Source organism: Oncorhynchus gorbuscha, linkage group LG25, assembly GCF_021184085.1.
Source record: "Oncorhynchus gorbuscha isolate QuinsamMale2020 ecotype Even-year linkage group LG25, OgorEven_v1.0, whole genome shotgun sequence".
Classification (NCBI taxonomy): domain Eukaryota; kingdom Metazoa; phylum Chordata; class Actinopteri; order Salmoniformes; family Salmonidae; genus Oncorhynchus; species Oncorhynchus gorbuscha.
In genome coordinates this window covers 49,618,261-49,631,914 of record NC_060197.1, presented here as the reverse complement: position 1 = coordinate 49,631,914, position 13,654 = coordinate 49,618,261, and the positions used below count along the sequence as shown (strand labels likewise).

At 46.3% G+C, this 13,654-nt stretch overlaps 1 protein-coding gene across 1 annotated transcript in view; it reads left to right on the top strand.

Moving 5' to 3' along the window:
• Positions 1 to 13,654, top strand: part of LOC124013889 (voltage-gated potassium channel subunit beta-2-like) — a 116,927-nt gene that overhangs the window by 9,220 nt on the left and 94,053 nt on the right. Inside the window, exons 2-3 of the mRNA XM_046328440.1 lie at positions 96 to 139; positions 367 to 404. Of these exons, the coding sequence (XP_046184396.1) occupies positions 96 to 139; positions 367 to 404 (82 nt within the window). The remainder of the gene's footprint in view (positions 1 to 95; positions 140 to 366; positions 405 to 13,654) is intronic.

Sequence of the window (13,654 nt, the reverse complement as noted above, 5' to 3'; positions counted from 1 at the left end):
CAGATGGGTGATTGACTGATTGATCATGTGATTCAGTTCAGCTAACCAATCACACACACATTGAGGATGCTAAATGATTGATTGATCTGTTTCAGGAATCTGGGAAAATCTGGTCTCAGAGTTTCATGTTTAGGGTTAGGTGAGTAGAACACACACACACACACACACACACACACACACACACACACACACACACACACACACACACACACACACACACACACACACACACACACACACACACACACACACACACACACACACACACACACACACACACACACACACACACACACACACACACACACACACACACACACACACCCTTATACTACGTGTGTGTTTGACAGTTTTCTCTTTCCACAGGAACATGGGTGACGTTTGGTTCACAGATCACAGATGAGGTATGTGTGTTATCATTAATTCTGTTGGTATGTGGTTGTGTGTGTATATATGTGTGTGTCTATATAAACTCAGCAAAAAAATAAACATCCCTTATTCAGTCAAAGATAATTCATAAAAATCTACGTAACTTCACAGATCTTCATTGTAAAGGGTTTAAACACTGTTTCCCATGCTTATTTAATGAACCATAAACAATGAATGAACATGCAACTGTGGAACGGTCGTTAACCTTTCTCCCGCAGGCGTTCCCCTAGCGACCCGCCCCGACAACATCCGGTGAAATTGCACAGCTCCAAATTCAAAATACAGAAATAGTCATAATAAACATTCATAAAAAATACAAGTGTTATACAGTTAAAAGATGAACTTCTTGTTAATCCAGCCGCTTTGTCAGATTTCAAAAAGGCTTTACGGCGAAAGCATACCATGCGATTATCTGAGGACGCCCTGCTTACAAAAGCATTTTACAGCCAAGTAAAGGAACTTTTGTAATCAGATATAATTAATCACTTACCTTTGAAGATCTTCATATGGTTGCAGTCACAAGAGTCCCAGCTACACAGTAAATGTTATTTTTGTTCGATAAAGTCCCTCTTTATATCCCAAAAACTATGTTTTGTTGGTGCGTTTCGTTCAGTAATCCACTGGCTCCAAGGCAGTCAAAACATGCAGACTAATACATCCTATTAGTACCGGTAATTAATTAATCGTCAGGTTTTCAATTGTCAAAATTATCGATCATATTTAAACCGGACAATAGCATATTCAATAGAAAGGAAAACAACGAAGGCCGCGCAATCGGTCACGCCCGCAAACCAGCTCTGCATTCTTCCTCAGTCCACTGACCAAAAGGTCTCATTCTTCTTCGTTTTTCAGAAAACCAGCCTGAAACGATGTCTAAAGACTGTTGACATCTATTGGAAGCCATAGGAACTGCAATCTGGGTCCTAACCCATTAGATACTGCATAGGCATTCAATTGAAAATACCCACATAAAACAAATCCCACTTCCTGGATGGATTGTCCTCAGGTTTTCTTATGAGTTATGTAATACTCACAGACATTATTTAAACAGTTTTAGAAACATTAGAGTGTTTTCTATCCAATACTACCAATTACATGCATATCCTAGCTTCTGGGCCTGAGTAACAGGCAGTTTACTTCGGGCACGCTTCTCATCCAGACGTTGAAATACTGCCCCCTAGCCATAATTAAGACACTAACAGCTGATGGTAGGCAATTAAGGTCACAGTTGTGAAAACTTAGGACACTAAAGAGGCCTTTATACTGACTCTATAAAACACCAAAAGAAAGATGCCCAGGGTCCATGCTCATCTGCGTGAACGTGCCTTAGGCATGCTGCAAAGAGGCATGAAGACTGCAGATGTGGCCAGGGCAATAACTTGCAATGTCCATACTGTGAGATGCCTAAGAACATCACAGCCCGAGTTACACCAGGAACGCACAATCCCTCCATCAGTGCTCAGACGGTCCGCAATAGGCTGAGAGAGGCTGGACTGAGGGCTTGTAGGCCTGTTGTAGTAAGGCAGGTCCTCACCAGATATCACCGACAACAACGTTGCCTATGGGCACAACTCACTGACAAATCAAATCAAATCAAATCAAATTTTATTTGTCACATACACATGGTTAGCAGATGTTAATGCGAGTGTAGCGAAATGCTTGTGCTTCTAGTTCCGACAATGCAGTGATAACCAACAAGTAATCTAACTAACAATTCCAAAACTACTGTCTTATACACAGTGTAAGGGGATAAGGAACATGTACATAAGGATATATGAATGAGTGATGGTACAGAGCAGCATACAGTAGATGGTATCGAGTACAGTATATACATATGAGATGAGTGTGTAGACAAAGTAAACAAAGTGGCATAGTTAAAGTGGCTAGTGATACATGTGTTACATAAGGATGCAGTCGATGATGTAGAGTACAGTATATACATATGCATATGAGATGAATAATGTAGGGTAAGTAACATTATATAAGGTAGCATTGTTTAAAGTGGCTAGTGATATATTTACATCATTTCCCATCAATTCCCATTATTAAAATGGCTGGAGTTGGGTCAGTGTCAATGACAGTGTGTTGGCAGCAGCCACTCAGTGTTAGTGGTGGCTGTTTAACAGTCTGATGGCCTTGAGATAGAAGCTGTTTTTCAGTCTCTTGGTCCCAGCTTTGATGCACCTGTACTGACCTCGCCTTCTCGATGATAGCGGGGTGAACAGGCAGTGGTTCGGGTGGTTGATGTCCTTGATGATCTTTATGGCCTTCCTGTAACAACGGGTGGTGTAGGTGTCCTGGAGGGCAGGTAGTTTGCCCCCGGTGATGCGTTGTGCAGTCCTCACTACCCTCTGGAGAGCCTTACAGTTGAGGGAGGAGCAGTTGCCGTACCAGGCGGTGATACAGCCCGCCAGGATGCTCTCGATTGTGCATCTGTAGAAGTTTGTGAGTGCTTTTGGTGACAAGCCGAATTTCTTCAGCCTCCTGAGGTTGAATAGGCGCTGCTGCGCCTTCTTCACGACGCTGTCAGTGTGAGTGGACCAATTCAGTTTGTCTGTGATGTGTATGCCGAGGAACTTAAAACTAGCTACCCTCTCCACTACTGTTCCATCGATGTGTATAGGGGGGTGTTCCCTCTGCTGTTTCCTGAAGTCCACAATCATCTCCTTAGTTTTGTTGACGTTGAGTGTGAGGTTATTTTCCTGACACCACACTCCGAGGGCCCTCACCTCCTCCCTGTAGGCCGTCTCGTCGTTGTTGGTAATCAAGCCTACCACTGTTGTGTCGTCCGCAAACTTGATGATTGAGTTGGAGGCGTGCGTGGCCACGCAGTCGTGGGTGAACAGGGAGTACAGGAGAGGGCTCAGAACGCACCCTTGTGGGGCCCCCGTGTTGAGGATCAGCGGGGAGGAGATGTTGTTGCCTACCCTCACCATCTGGGGGCGGCCCGTCAGGAATTCCAGTACCCAGTTGCACAGGGCGGGGTCGAGACCCAGGGTCTCGAGCTTGATGACGAGCTTGGAGGGTACTATGGTGTTGAATGCCGAGCTGTAGTCGATGAACAGCATTCTCACATAGGTATTCCTCTTGTCCAGGTGGGTTAGGGCAGTGTGCAGTGTGGTTGAGATTGCATCGTCTGTGGACCTATTTGGGCGGTAAGCAAATTGGAGTGAGTCTAGGGTGTCAGGTAGGGTGGAGGTGATATGGTCCTTGACTAGTCTCTCAAAGCACTTCATGATGACGGAAGTGAGTGCTACGGGGCGGTAGTCGTTTAGCTCAGTTACCTTTCTTGGGAACAGGAACAATGGTGGCCCTCTTGAAGCATGTGGGAACAGCAGACTGGTATAGGGATTGATTGAATATGTCCGTAAACACACCGGCCAGCTGGTCTGCGCATGCTCTGAGGGCGCGGCTGGGGATGCCGTCTGGGCCTGCAGCCTTGCGAGGGTTAACACGTTTAAATGTCTTGCTCACCTCGGCTGCAGTGAAGGAGAGACCGCATGTTTCCGTTGCAGGCCGTGTCAGTGGCACTGTATTGTCCTCAAAGCGGGCAAAAAAGTTATTTAGTCTGCCTGGGAGCAAGACATCCTGGTCCGTGACTGGGCTGGATTTCATCTTGTAGTCCGTGATTGACTGTAGACCCTGCCACATGCCTCTTATGTCTGAGCCATTGAATTGAGATTCCACTTTGTCTCTGTACTGACGCTTAGCTTGTTTAATAGCCTTACGGAGGGAATAGCTGCACTGTTTGTATTCAGTCATGTTGCCAGACACCTTGCCCTGATTAAAAGCAGTGGTTCGCGCTTTCAGTTTCACGCGAATGCTGCCATCAATCCACGGTTTCTGGTTAGGGAATGTTTTTATCGTTGCTATGGGAACGACATCTTCGACGCACGTTCTAATGAACTCGCACACCGAATCAGCGTATTCGTCAATATTCCCATCTGACGCAATACGAAACATGTCCCAGTCCACGTGATGGAAGCAGTCTTGGAGTGTAGAGTCAGCTTGGTCTGACCAGCGTTGGACAGACCTCAGCGTGGGAGCCTCTTGTTTTAATTTCTGCCTGTAGGCAGGGATCAGCAAAATGGAGTCGTGGTCAGCTTTTCCGAAAGGGGGCGGGGCAGGGCCTTATATGCGTCGCGGAAGTTAGAGTAACAATGATCCAAGGTTTTACCACCCCTGGTTGCGCAATCGATATGCTGATAAAATTTAGGGAGTCTTGTTTTCAGATTGGCTTTGTTAAAATCCCCAGCTACAATGAATGCAGCCTCCGGATAAATGTTTTCCAGTTTGCAAAGAGTTAAATAAAGTTCGTTCAGAGCCATCGATGTGTCTGCTTGGGGGGGATATATACGGCTGTGATTATAATCGAAGAGAATTCTCTTGGAAGATAATGCGGTCTACATTTGATTGTGAGGAATTCTAAATCAGGTGAACAGAAGGATTTGAGTTCCTGTATGTTTTCTTCATCACACCATGTCCCGTTAGTCATGAGGCATACGCCCCCGCCACTCTTCTTACCAGAGAGATGTTTGTTTCTGTCGGCGCGATGCGTGGAGAAACCCGTTGGCTGCACCGCCCTGGATAGCGTTTTCCCAGTAAGCCATGTCTCCGTAAAGCAAAGAACGTTGCAGTCTCTGATGTCCCTCTGGAATGCCACCCTTGCTCGGATTTCATCAACCTTGTTGTCGAGAGACTGGACATTGGCAAGAAGAATACTGGGAAGTGGTGCGCGATGTGCCCTTTTTCGGAGTCTGACCAGAACACCGCCGCGTTTCCCTCTTTTTCGGAGTCGTTTCCTTGGGTCGCTGCATGCGATCCATTCCGTTGTCCTGTTTGTAAGGCAGAACACAGGATCCGCGTCGCGGAAAACATATTCTTGGTCGTACTGATGGTGAGTTGACGCTGATCTTATATTCAGTAGTTCTTCTCGACTGTATGTAATGAAACCTAAGATGACCTGGGGTACTAATGTAAGAAATAACACGTAAAAAAACAAAAAACTGCATAGTTTCCTAGGAACGCGAAGCGAGGCGGCCATCTCAGTCGGCGCCGGAAGTCGCTGGACCAGACAGGACTGGCAAAAAGTGCTCTTCACCTACGAGTCGCGGTTTTGTCTCACCAGAGGTGATGGTTGGATTCGCGTTTATAGTTGAAGGAATGAGCATTACGCCGAGGCCTGTACTCTGAAGTGGGATCGATTTGGAGGTGGAGGGGGCGGTCTGTCACAGCATCATCGGACTGAGCTTGTTGTCATTGCAGGCAATCTCAACGCTGTGCGTTACAGGGAAGAGCTCCTCCTCCCCCATGTGGTACCCTTCCTGCAGGCTCATCCTGACATGGCCCTCCAGCATGACTATGCCACCAGCCATACTGCTCGTTATGTGCATGATTTCCTGCAAGACAGGAACGTCAGTGTTCTGCCATGGCCAGCAAAGAGCCCGATACTCAATCCGTCTGGGACCTGTTGGATAAGAGGGTGAGGACTAGGGCCATTTCCCCCCAGAAATGTCCGGGAACACATTATTCCATTTCTGTTAGTCACATGTCTGTGGAACTGGTTCAATTTACATTTAACATTTATGTCTCAGTTGTTGAATCCTGATATGTTCATACAAATATTTATACATGTTAAGTTTGCTGAAAATAAACACAGTTGACAGTAAGAGGACGTTTCTTTTTTTGCTGAGTTTATATGTGTGTATGTGTGTGTTATCATTAATTCTGTTGGTGTGTCGTTGTGTATATACAGTGCCTTGCGAAAGTATTCGGCCCCCTTGAATTTTGCGACCTTTTGCCACATTTCAGGCTTCAAACATAAAGATATAAAACTATATTTTTTTGTAGTTGGGACACAAGCATGAAGTGGAACGACATTTATTGGATATTTCAAACTTTTTTAACAAATCAAAAACTGAAAAATTGGGCGTGCAAAATTATTCAGCCCCTTTACTTTCAGTGCAGCAAACTCTCTCCAGAAGTTCAGTGAGGATCTCTGAATGATCCAATGTTGACCTAAATGACTAATGATGATAAATACAATCCACCTGTGTGTAATCAAGTCTCCGTATAAATGCACCTGCACTGTGATAGTCTCAGAGGTCCGTTAAAAGCGCAGAGAGCATCATGAAGAACAAGGAACACACCAGGCAGGTCCGAGATACTGTTGTGAAGAAGTTTAAAGCCGGATTTGGATACAAAAAGATTTCCCAAGCTTTAAACATCCCAAGGAGCACTGTGCAAGTAATAATATTGAAATGGAAGGAGTATCAGACCACTGCAAATCTACCAAGACCTGGCCGTCCCTCTAAACTTTCAGCTCATACAAGGAGAAGACTGATCAGAGATGCAGCCAAGAGGCCCATGATCACTCTGGATGAACTGTAGAGATCTACAGCTGAGGTGGGAGACTCTGTCCATAGGACAACAATCAGTCGTATATTGCACAAATCTGGCCTTTATGGAAGAGTGGCAAGAAGAAAGCCATTTATTAAAGATATCCATAAAAAGTGTCGTTTAAAGTTTGCCACAAGCCACCTGGGAGACACACCAAACATGTGGAAGAAGGTGCTCTGGTCAGATGAAACCAAAATTGAACTTTTTGGCAACAATGCAAAACGTTATGTTTGACGTAAAAGCAACACCCTGAACACACCATCCCCACTGTCAAACATGGTGGTGGCAGCATCATGGTTTGGGCCTGCTTTTCTTCAGCAGGGACAGGGAAGATGGTTAAAATTGATGGGAAGATGGATGGAGCCAAATACAGGACCATTCTGGAAGAAAACCTGATGGAGTCTGCAAAAGACCTGAGACTGGGATAGAGATTTGTCTTCCAACAAGACAATGATCCAAAACATAAAGCAAAATCTACAATGGAATGGTTCAAAAATAAACATATCCAGGTGTTAGAATGGCCAAGTCAAAGTCCAGACCTGAATCCAATCGAGAATCTGTGGAAAGAATTTAAAACTGCTGTTCACAAATGCTCTCCATCCAACCTCACTGTGCTCGAGCTGTTTTGCAAGGATGAATGGGAAAAAATTATCTCGATGTGCAAAACTGATAGAAACATACCCCAAGCGACTTACAGCTGTAATCACAGCAAAAAGTGGCGCTACAAAGTATTAATTTAAGGGGGCTGAATAATTTTGCACGCCCAATTTTTCAGTTTTTGAATTGTTAAAAAAGTTTTAAATATCCAATAAATGTCGTTCACTTCATGATTGTGTCCCACTTGTTGTTGATTCTTCACAAAAAAATACAGTTTTATATCTTTATGTTTGAAGCCTGAAATGTGTCAAAAGGTCGCAAAGTTCAAGGGGGCCGAATACTTTCGCAAGGCACTGTATATATATGTGTGTGTGGCTCTTACTAGAACACTCAGGGACTTTCACCTTCTTGTCCTTCAGCCACTGTTGATTTGGAGATGTGCTTTGGGTCATTGTCATGTTGAAACGTGTACCATCTTCCCAACTCCAACTTCGTGGCAGAGAGCTGCAGGTTTACCTCAAGGATCTGTCACACTTTTCCATTGTCCATTTTCCCTTCTATCCTGATAAGAGCTCCAGTAACAGCTGAATAGAAACCTCCCCACAACAGGATGCTGCCACCGCCGTGCTTTACTGTAGACGTGATGTTATTTACTGTAGGCGTGGTGTTCTTTACTGTAGACATGGTGTTCTTTACTGTAGACATGGTGTTCTTTACTGTAGACGTGGTGTTCTTTACTGTAGACATGGTGTTCTTTACTGTAGACATGGTGTTCTTTACTGTAGACATGGTGTTCTTTACTGTAGACGTGGTGTTCTTTACTGTAGACATGGTGTTCTTTACTGTAGACGTGGTGTTCTTTACTGTAGACATGGTGTTCTTTACTGTAGACATGGTGTTCTTTACTGTAGACGTGGTGTTCTTTACTGTAGACATGGTGTTCTTTACTGTTGTCATGGTGTTCTTTACTGTAGACGTGGTGTTCTTTACTGTAGACGTGGTGTTCTTTACTGTAGACATGGTGTTCTTTACTGTAGACGTGGTGTTCTTTACTGTAGACATGGTGTTCTTTACTGTAGACATGGTGTTCTTTACTGTTCTTTACTGTAGACATGGTGTTCTTTACTGTAGACATGGTGTTCTTTACAGTAGACATGGTGTTCTTTACTGTAGACGTGGTGTTCTTTACTGTAGACGTGGTGTTCTTTACTGTTCTTTACTGTAGACATGGTGTTCTTTACTGTTCTTTACTGTAGATGTGGTTCCGGTTGGAGCGAGTGGTCGCATCTGCACGTCGCTCCAACGGGTAGTATAACTTTTTCATTATATTTCATTATATTTCATTATATCATTATATCACAACGGTTTGATTTGTCTTATCTTAGCAATTTCTTCTCAGCTAGCTACATAGCCGTCTTTGTATCAAAGATAATTGCGTAATTATCGTATTTCGCCGTCCTAACGTAGTCTTCACTAGCCAGCTAGCTAACGTCCACTGATTAGCTGCACTGGGAAAACTATTACACTCAACTGAACGACTTGATTAGTTTAGTGTTAGCTAGCTACATAGCTGTCTTTGCTGTCTTCGTATCATCGTATCATCGTATCCAAGATAATTGTGTTGTTTAGGTTTAGAGTGTGTAGTCTTAGAGTGATTATCTTAATTTACCGAGGTTAGCTAGCCAGCTATTTGTCGTCCTTAACGTAGGTGACTCTGCTAGCTAGCCAACAGCTAGCCAACGCTAGCCAACGTCTTCTGTATAGAACTCAACTACCCGGTCGCATTCACAGGTTGTATCACATTTTCACTTCATTTCATTACAGTACAACGGTTTGATTTGTTTGATCGTAGCTAGCTACTTAGCTAGCTACATAGCCGTCTTTGTATCAAAGATAATTGTGTAGTCTAGAGCGATTTTCTAGGTTCGCTAGCCATCTATTGTCGTTCTTTTAACGCAACGTAACGTAAACAACACTGCTAGCTAGCCTGCTAGCCCCGAATAGCAACACTGCAGAAACTATTACACTCAACGGAACGACTTGATTAGTGTAGTGTCAACAACGCACCCACTGCCAGCTGGCCTACTTCAGCAGTACTGTATCATTTTAATCATTTTAGTCAATAAGATTCTTGCTACGTAGCTTAACTTTCTGAACATTCGAGACGTGTAGTCCACTTGTCATTCCAATCTCCTTTGCATTAGCGTAGCCTCTTCTGTAGCCTGTCAACTATGTGTCTGTTTATCCCTGTTCTCTCCTCTCTGCACAGACCATACAAACGCTCCTCACCGCGTGGCCGCGGCCACCCTACTCTGGTGGTCCCAGCGCGCACGACCCACGTGGAGTTCCAGGTCTCCGGTAGCCTCTGGAACTGCCAATCTGCGGTCAACAAGGCAGAGTTCATCTCAGCCTATGCCTCCCTCCAGTCCCTCGACTTCTTGGCACTGACGGAAACATGGATCACCACAGACAACACTGCTACTCCTACTGCTCTCTCTTCGTCCGCCCACGTGTTCTCGCACACCCCGAGAGCGTCTGGTCAGCGGGGTGGTGGCACCGGGATCCTCATCTCTCCCAAGTGGTCATTCTCTCTTTCTCCCCTTACCCATCTGTCTATCGCCTCCTTTGAATTCCATGCTGTCACAGTTACTAGCCCTTTCAAGCTTAACATCCTTATCATTTATCGCCCTCCAGGTTCCCTCGGAGAGTTCATCAATGAGCTTGATGCCTTGATAAGCTCCTTTCCTGAGGACGGCTCACCTCTCACAGTTCTGGGCGACTTTAACCTCCCCACGTCTACCTTTGACTCTTTCCTCTCTGCCTCCTTCTTTCCACTCCTCTCCTCTTTTGACCTCACCCTCTCACCTTCCCCCTACTCACAAGGCAGGCAATACGCTCGACCTCATCTTTACTAGATGCTGTTCTTCCACTAACCTCATTGCAACTCCCTCCAAGTCTCCGACCACTGCCTTGTATCCTTTTCCCTCTCGCTCTCATCCAACACCTCCCACACTGCCCCTACTCGGATGGTATCGCGCCGTCCCAACCTTCGCTCTCTCTCCCCCGCTACTCTCTCCTCTTCCATCCTATCATCTCTTCCCTCCGCTCAAACCTTCTCCAACCTATCTCCTGATTCTGCCTCCTCAACCCTCCTCTCCTCCCTCTCTGCATCCCTTGACTCTCTATGTCCCCTATCCTCCAGGCCGGCTCGGTCCTCCCCTCCCGCTCCGTGGCTCGATGACTCATTGCGAGCTCACAGAACAGGGCTCCGGGCAGCCGAGCGGAAATGGAGGAAAACTCGCCTCCCTGCGGACCTGGCATCCTTTCACTCCCTCCTCTCTACATTTTCCTCCTCTGTCTCTGCTGCTAAAGCCACTTTCTACCACGCTAAATTCCAAGCATCTGCCTCTAACCCTAGGAAGCTCTTTGCCACCTTCTCCTCCCTCCTGAATCCTCCGCCCCCCCCTCCTCCCTCTCTGCAGATGACTTCGTCAACCATTTTGAAAAGAAGGTCGACGACATCCGATCCTCGTTTGCTAAGTCAAACGACACCGCTGGTTCTGCTCACACTGCCCTACCCTGTGCTCTGACCTCTTTCTCCCCTCTCTCTCCAGATGAAATCTCGCGTCTTGTGACGGCCGGCCGCCCAACAACCTGCCCGCTTGACCCTATCCCCTCCTCTCTTCTCCAGACCATTTCCGGAGACCTTCTCCCTTACCTCACCTCGCTCATCAACTCATCCCTGACCGCTGGCTACGTCCCTTCCGTCTTCAAGAGAGCGAGAGTTGCACCCCTTCTGAAAAAACCTACACTCGATCCCTCCGATGTCAACAATTACAGACCAGTATCCCTTCTTTCTTTTCTCTCCAAAACTCTTGAACGTGCCGTCATTGGCCAGCTCTCCCGCTATCTCTCTCTGAATGACCTTCTTGATCCAAATCAGTCAGGTTTCAAGACTAGTCATTCAACTGAGACTGCTCTCCTCTGTATCACGGAGGCGCTCCGCACTGCTAAAGCTAACTCTCTCTCCTCTGCTCTCATCCTTCTAGATCTATCGGCTGCCTTCGATACTGTGAACCATCAGATCCTCCTCTCCACCCTCTCCGAGTTGGGCATCTCCGGCGCGGCCCACGCTTGGATTGCGTCCTACCTGACAGGTCGCTCCTACCAGGTGGCGTGGCGAGAATCTGTCTCCTCACCACGCGCTCTCACCACTGGTGTCCCCCAGGGCTCTGTTCTTGGCCCTCTCCTATTCTCGCTATACACCAAGTCACTTGGCTCTGTCATAACCTCACATGGTCTCTCTTATCATTGCTATGCAGACGACACACAATTAATCTTCTCCTTTCCCCCTTCTGATGACCAGGTGGCGAATCGCATCTCTGCATGTCTGGCAGACATATCAGTGTGGATGACGGATCACCACCTCAAGCTGAACCTCGGCAAGACGGAGCTGCTCTTCCTCCCGGGGAAGGACTGCCCGTTCCATGATCTCGCCATCACGGTTGACAACTCCATTGTGTCCTCCTCCCAGAGCGCCAAGAACCTTGGCGTGATCCTGGACAACACCCTGTCGTTCTCAACTAACATCAAGGCGGTGGCCCGTTCCTGTAGGTTCATGCTCTACAACATCCGCAGAGTACGACCCTGCCTCACACAGGAAGCGGCGCAGGTCCTAATCCAGGCACTTGTCATCTCCCGTCTGGATTACTGCAACTCGCTGTTGGCTGGGCTCCCTGCCTGTGCCATTAAACCCCTTCAACTCATCCAGAACGCCGCAGCCCGTCTGGTGTTCAACCTTCCCAAGTTCTCTCACGTCACCCCGCTCCTCCGTTCTCTCCACTGGCTTCCAGTTGAAGCTCGCATCCGCTACAAGACCATGGTGCTTGCCTACGGAGCTGTGAGGGGAACGGCACCTCAGTACCTCCAGGCTCTGATCAGGCCCTACACCCAAACAAGGGCACTGCGTTCATCCACCTCTGGCCTGCTCGCCTCCCTACCACTGAGGAAGTACAGCTCCCGCTCAGCCCAGTCAAAACTGTTCGCTGCCCTGGCCCCCCAATGGTGGAACAAACTCCCTCACGACGCCAGGACAGCGGAGTCAATCACCACCTTCCGGAGACACCTGAAACCCCACCTCTTTAAGGAATACCTAGGATAGGTTAAGTAATCCCTCTCACCCCACCCCCCCTAAGTTTTAGATGCACTATTGTAAGTGACTGTCCCACTGGATGTCATAAGGTGAATGCACCAATTTGTAAGTCGCTCTGGATAAGAGCGTCTGCTAAATGACTTAAATGTAAATGTTAAATGTGTTCTTTACTGTAGGCGTGGTGTTCTTTACTGTAGACATGGTGTTCTTTACTGTAGGCGTGGTGTTCTTTACTGTAGGCGTGGTGTTCTTTACTGTAGACATATTGTTCTTTACTGTTCTTTACTGTAGACGTGGTGTTCTTTACTGTAGGCGTGGTGTTCTTTACTGTAGGCGTGGTGTTCTTTACTGTAGACATGGTGTTCTTTACTGTAGACATGGTGTTCTTTACTGTAGACATGGTGTTCTTTACTGTAGACATGGTGTTCTTTACTGTAGACATGGTGTTCTTTACTGTAGGCGTGGTGTTCTTTACTGTAGGCGTGGTGTTCTTTACTGTAGACATGGTGTTCTTTACTGTAGACATGGTGTTCTTTACTGTTCTTTACAGTAGACATGGTGTTCTTTACTGTAGACATGGTGTTCTTTACTGTAGATGTGGTGTTCTTTACTGTAGGCGTGGTGTTCTTTACTGTAGACATGGTGTTCTTTACTGTAGGCGTGGTGTTCTTTACTGTAGGCGTGGTGTTCTTTACTGTAGACATATTGTTCTTTACTGTTCTTTACAGTAGACGTGGTGTTCTTTACTGTAGTTATGGTGTTCTTTACTGTAGACGTGGTGTTCTTTACAGTAGACATGGTGTTCTTTACTGTAGACATGGTGTTCTTTACTGTAGACATGGTGTTCTTTACTGTAGACGTGGTGTTCTTTACTGTAGGCATGGTGTTCTTTACTGTAGGCATGGTGTTCTTTACTGTAGACATGGTGTTCTTTACTGTAGACATGGTGTTCTTTAATGTAGACGTGGTGTTCTTTAATGTAGACATGGTGTTCTTTACTGTTCTTTACAGTAGACGTGATGTTCTTTACTGTTGTCATGGTGTTCTTTACAGTAGACTTGATGTTCTTTACTGTAG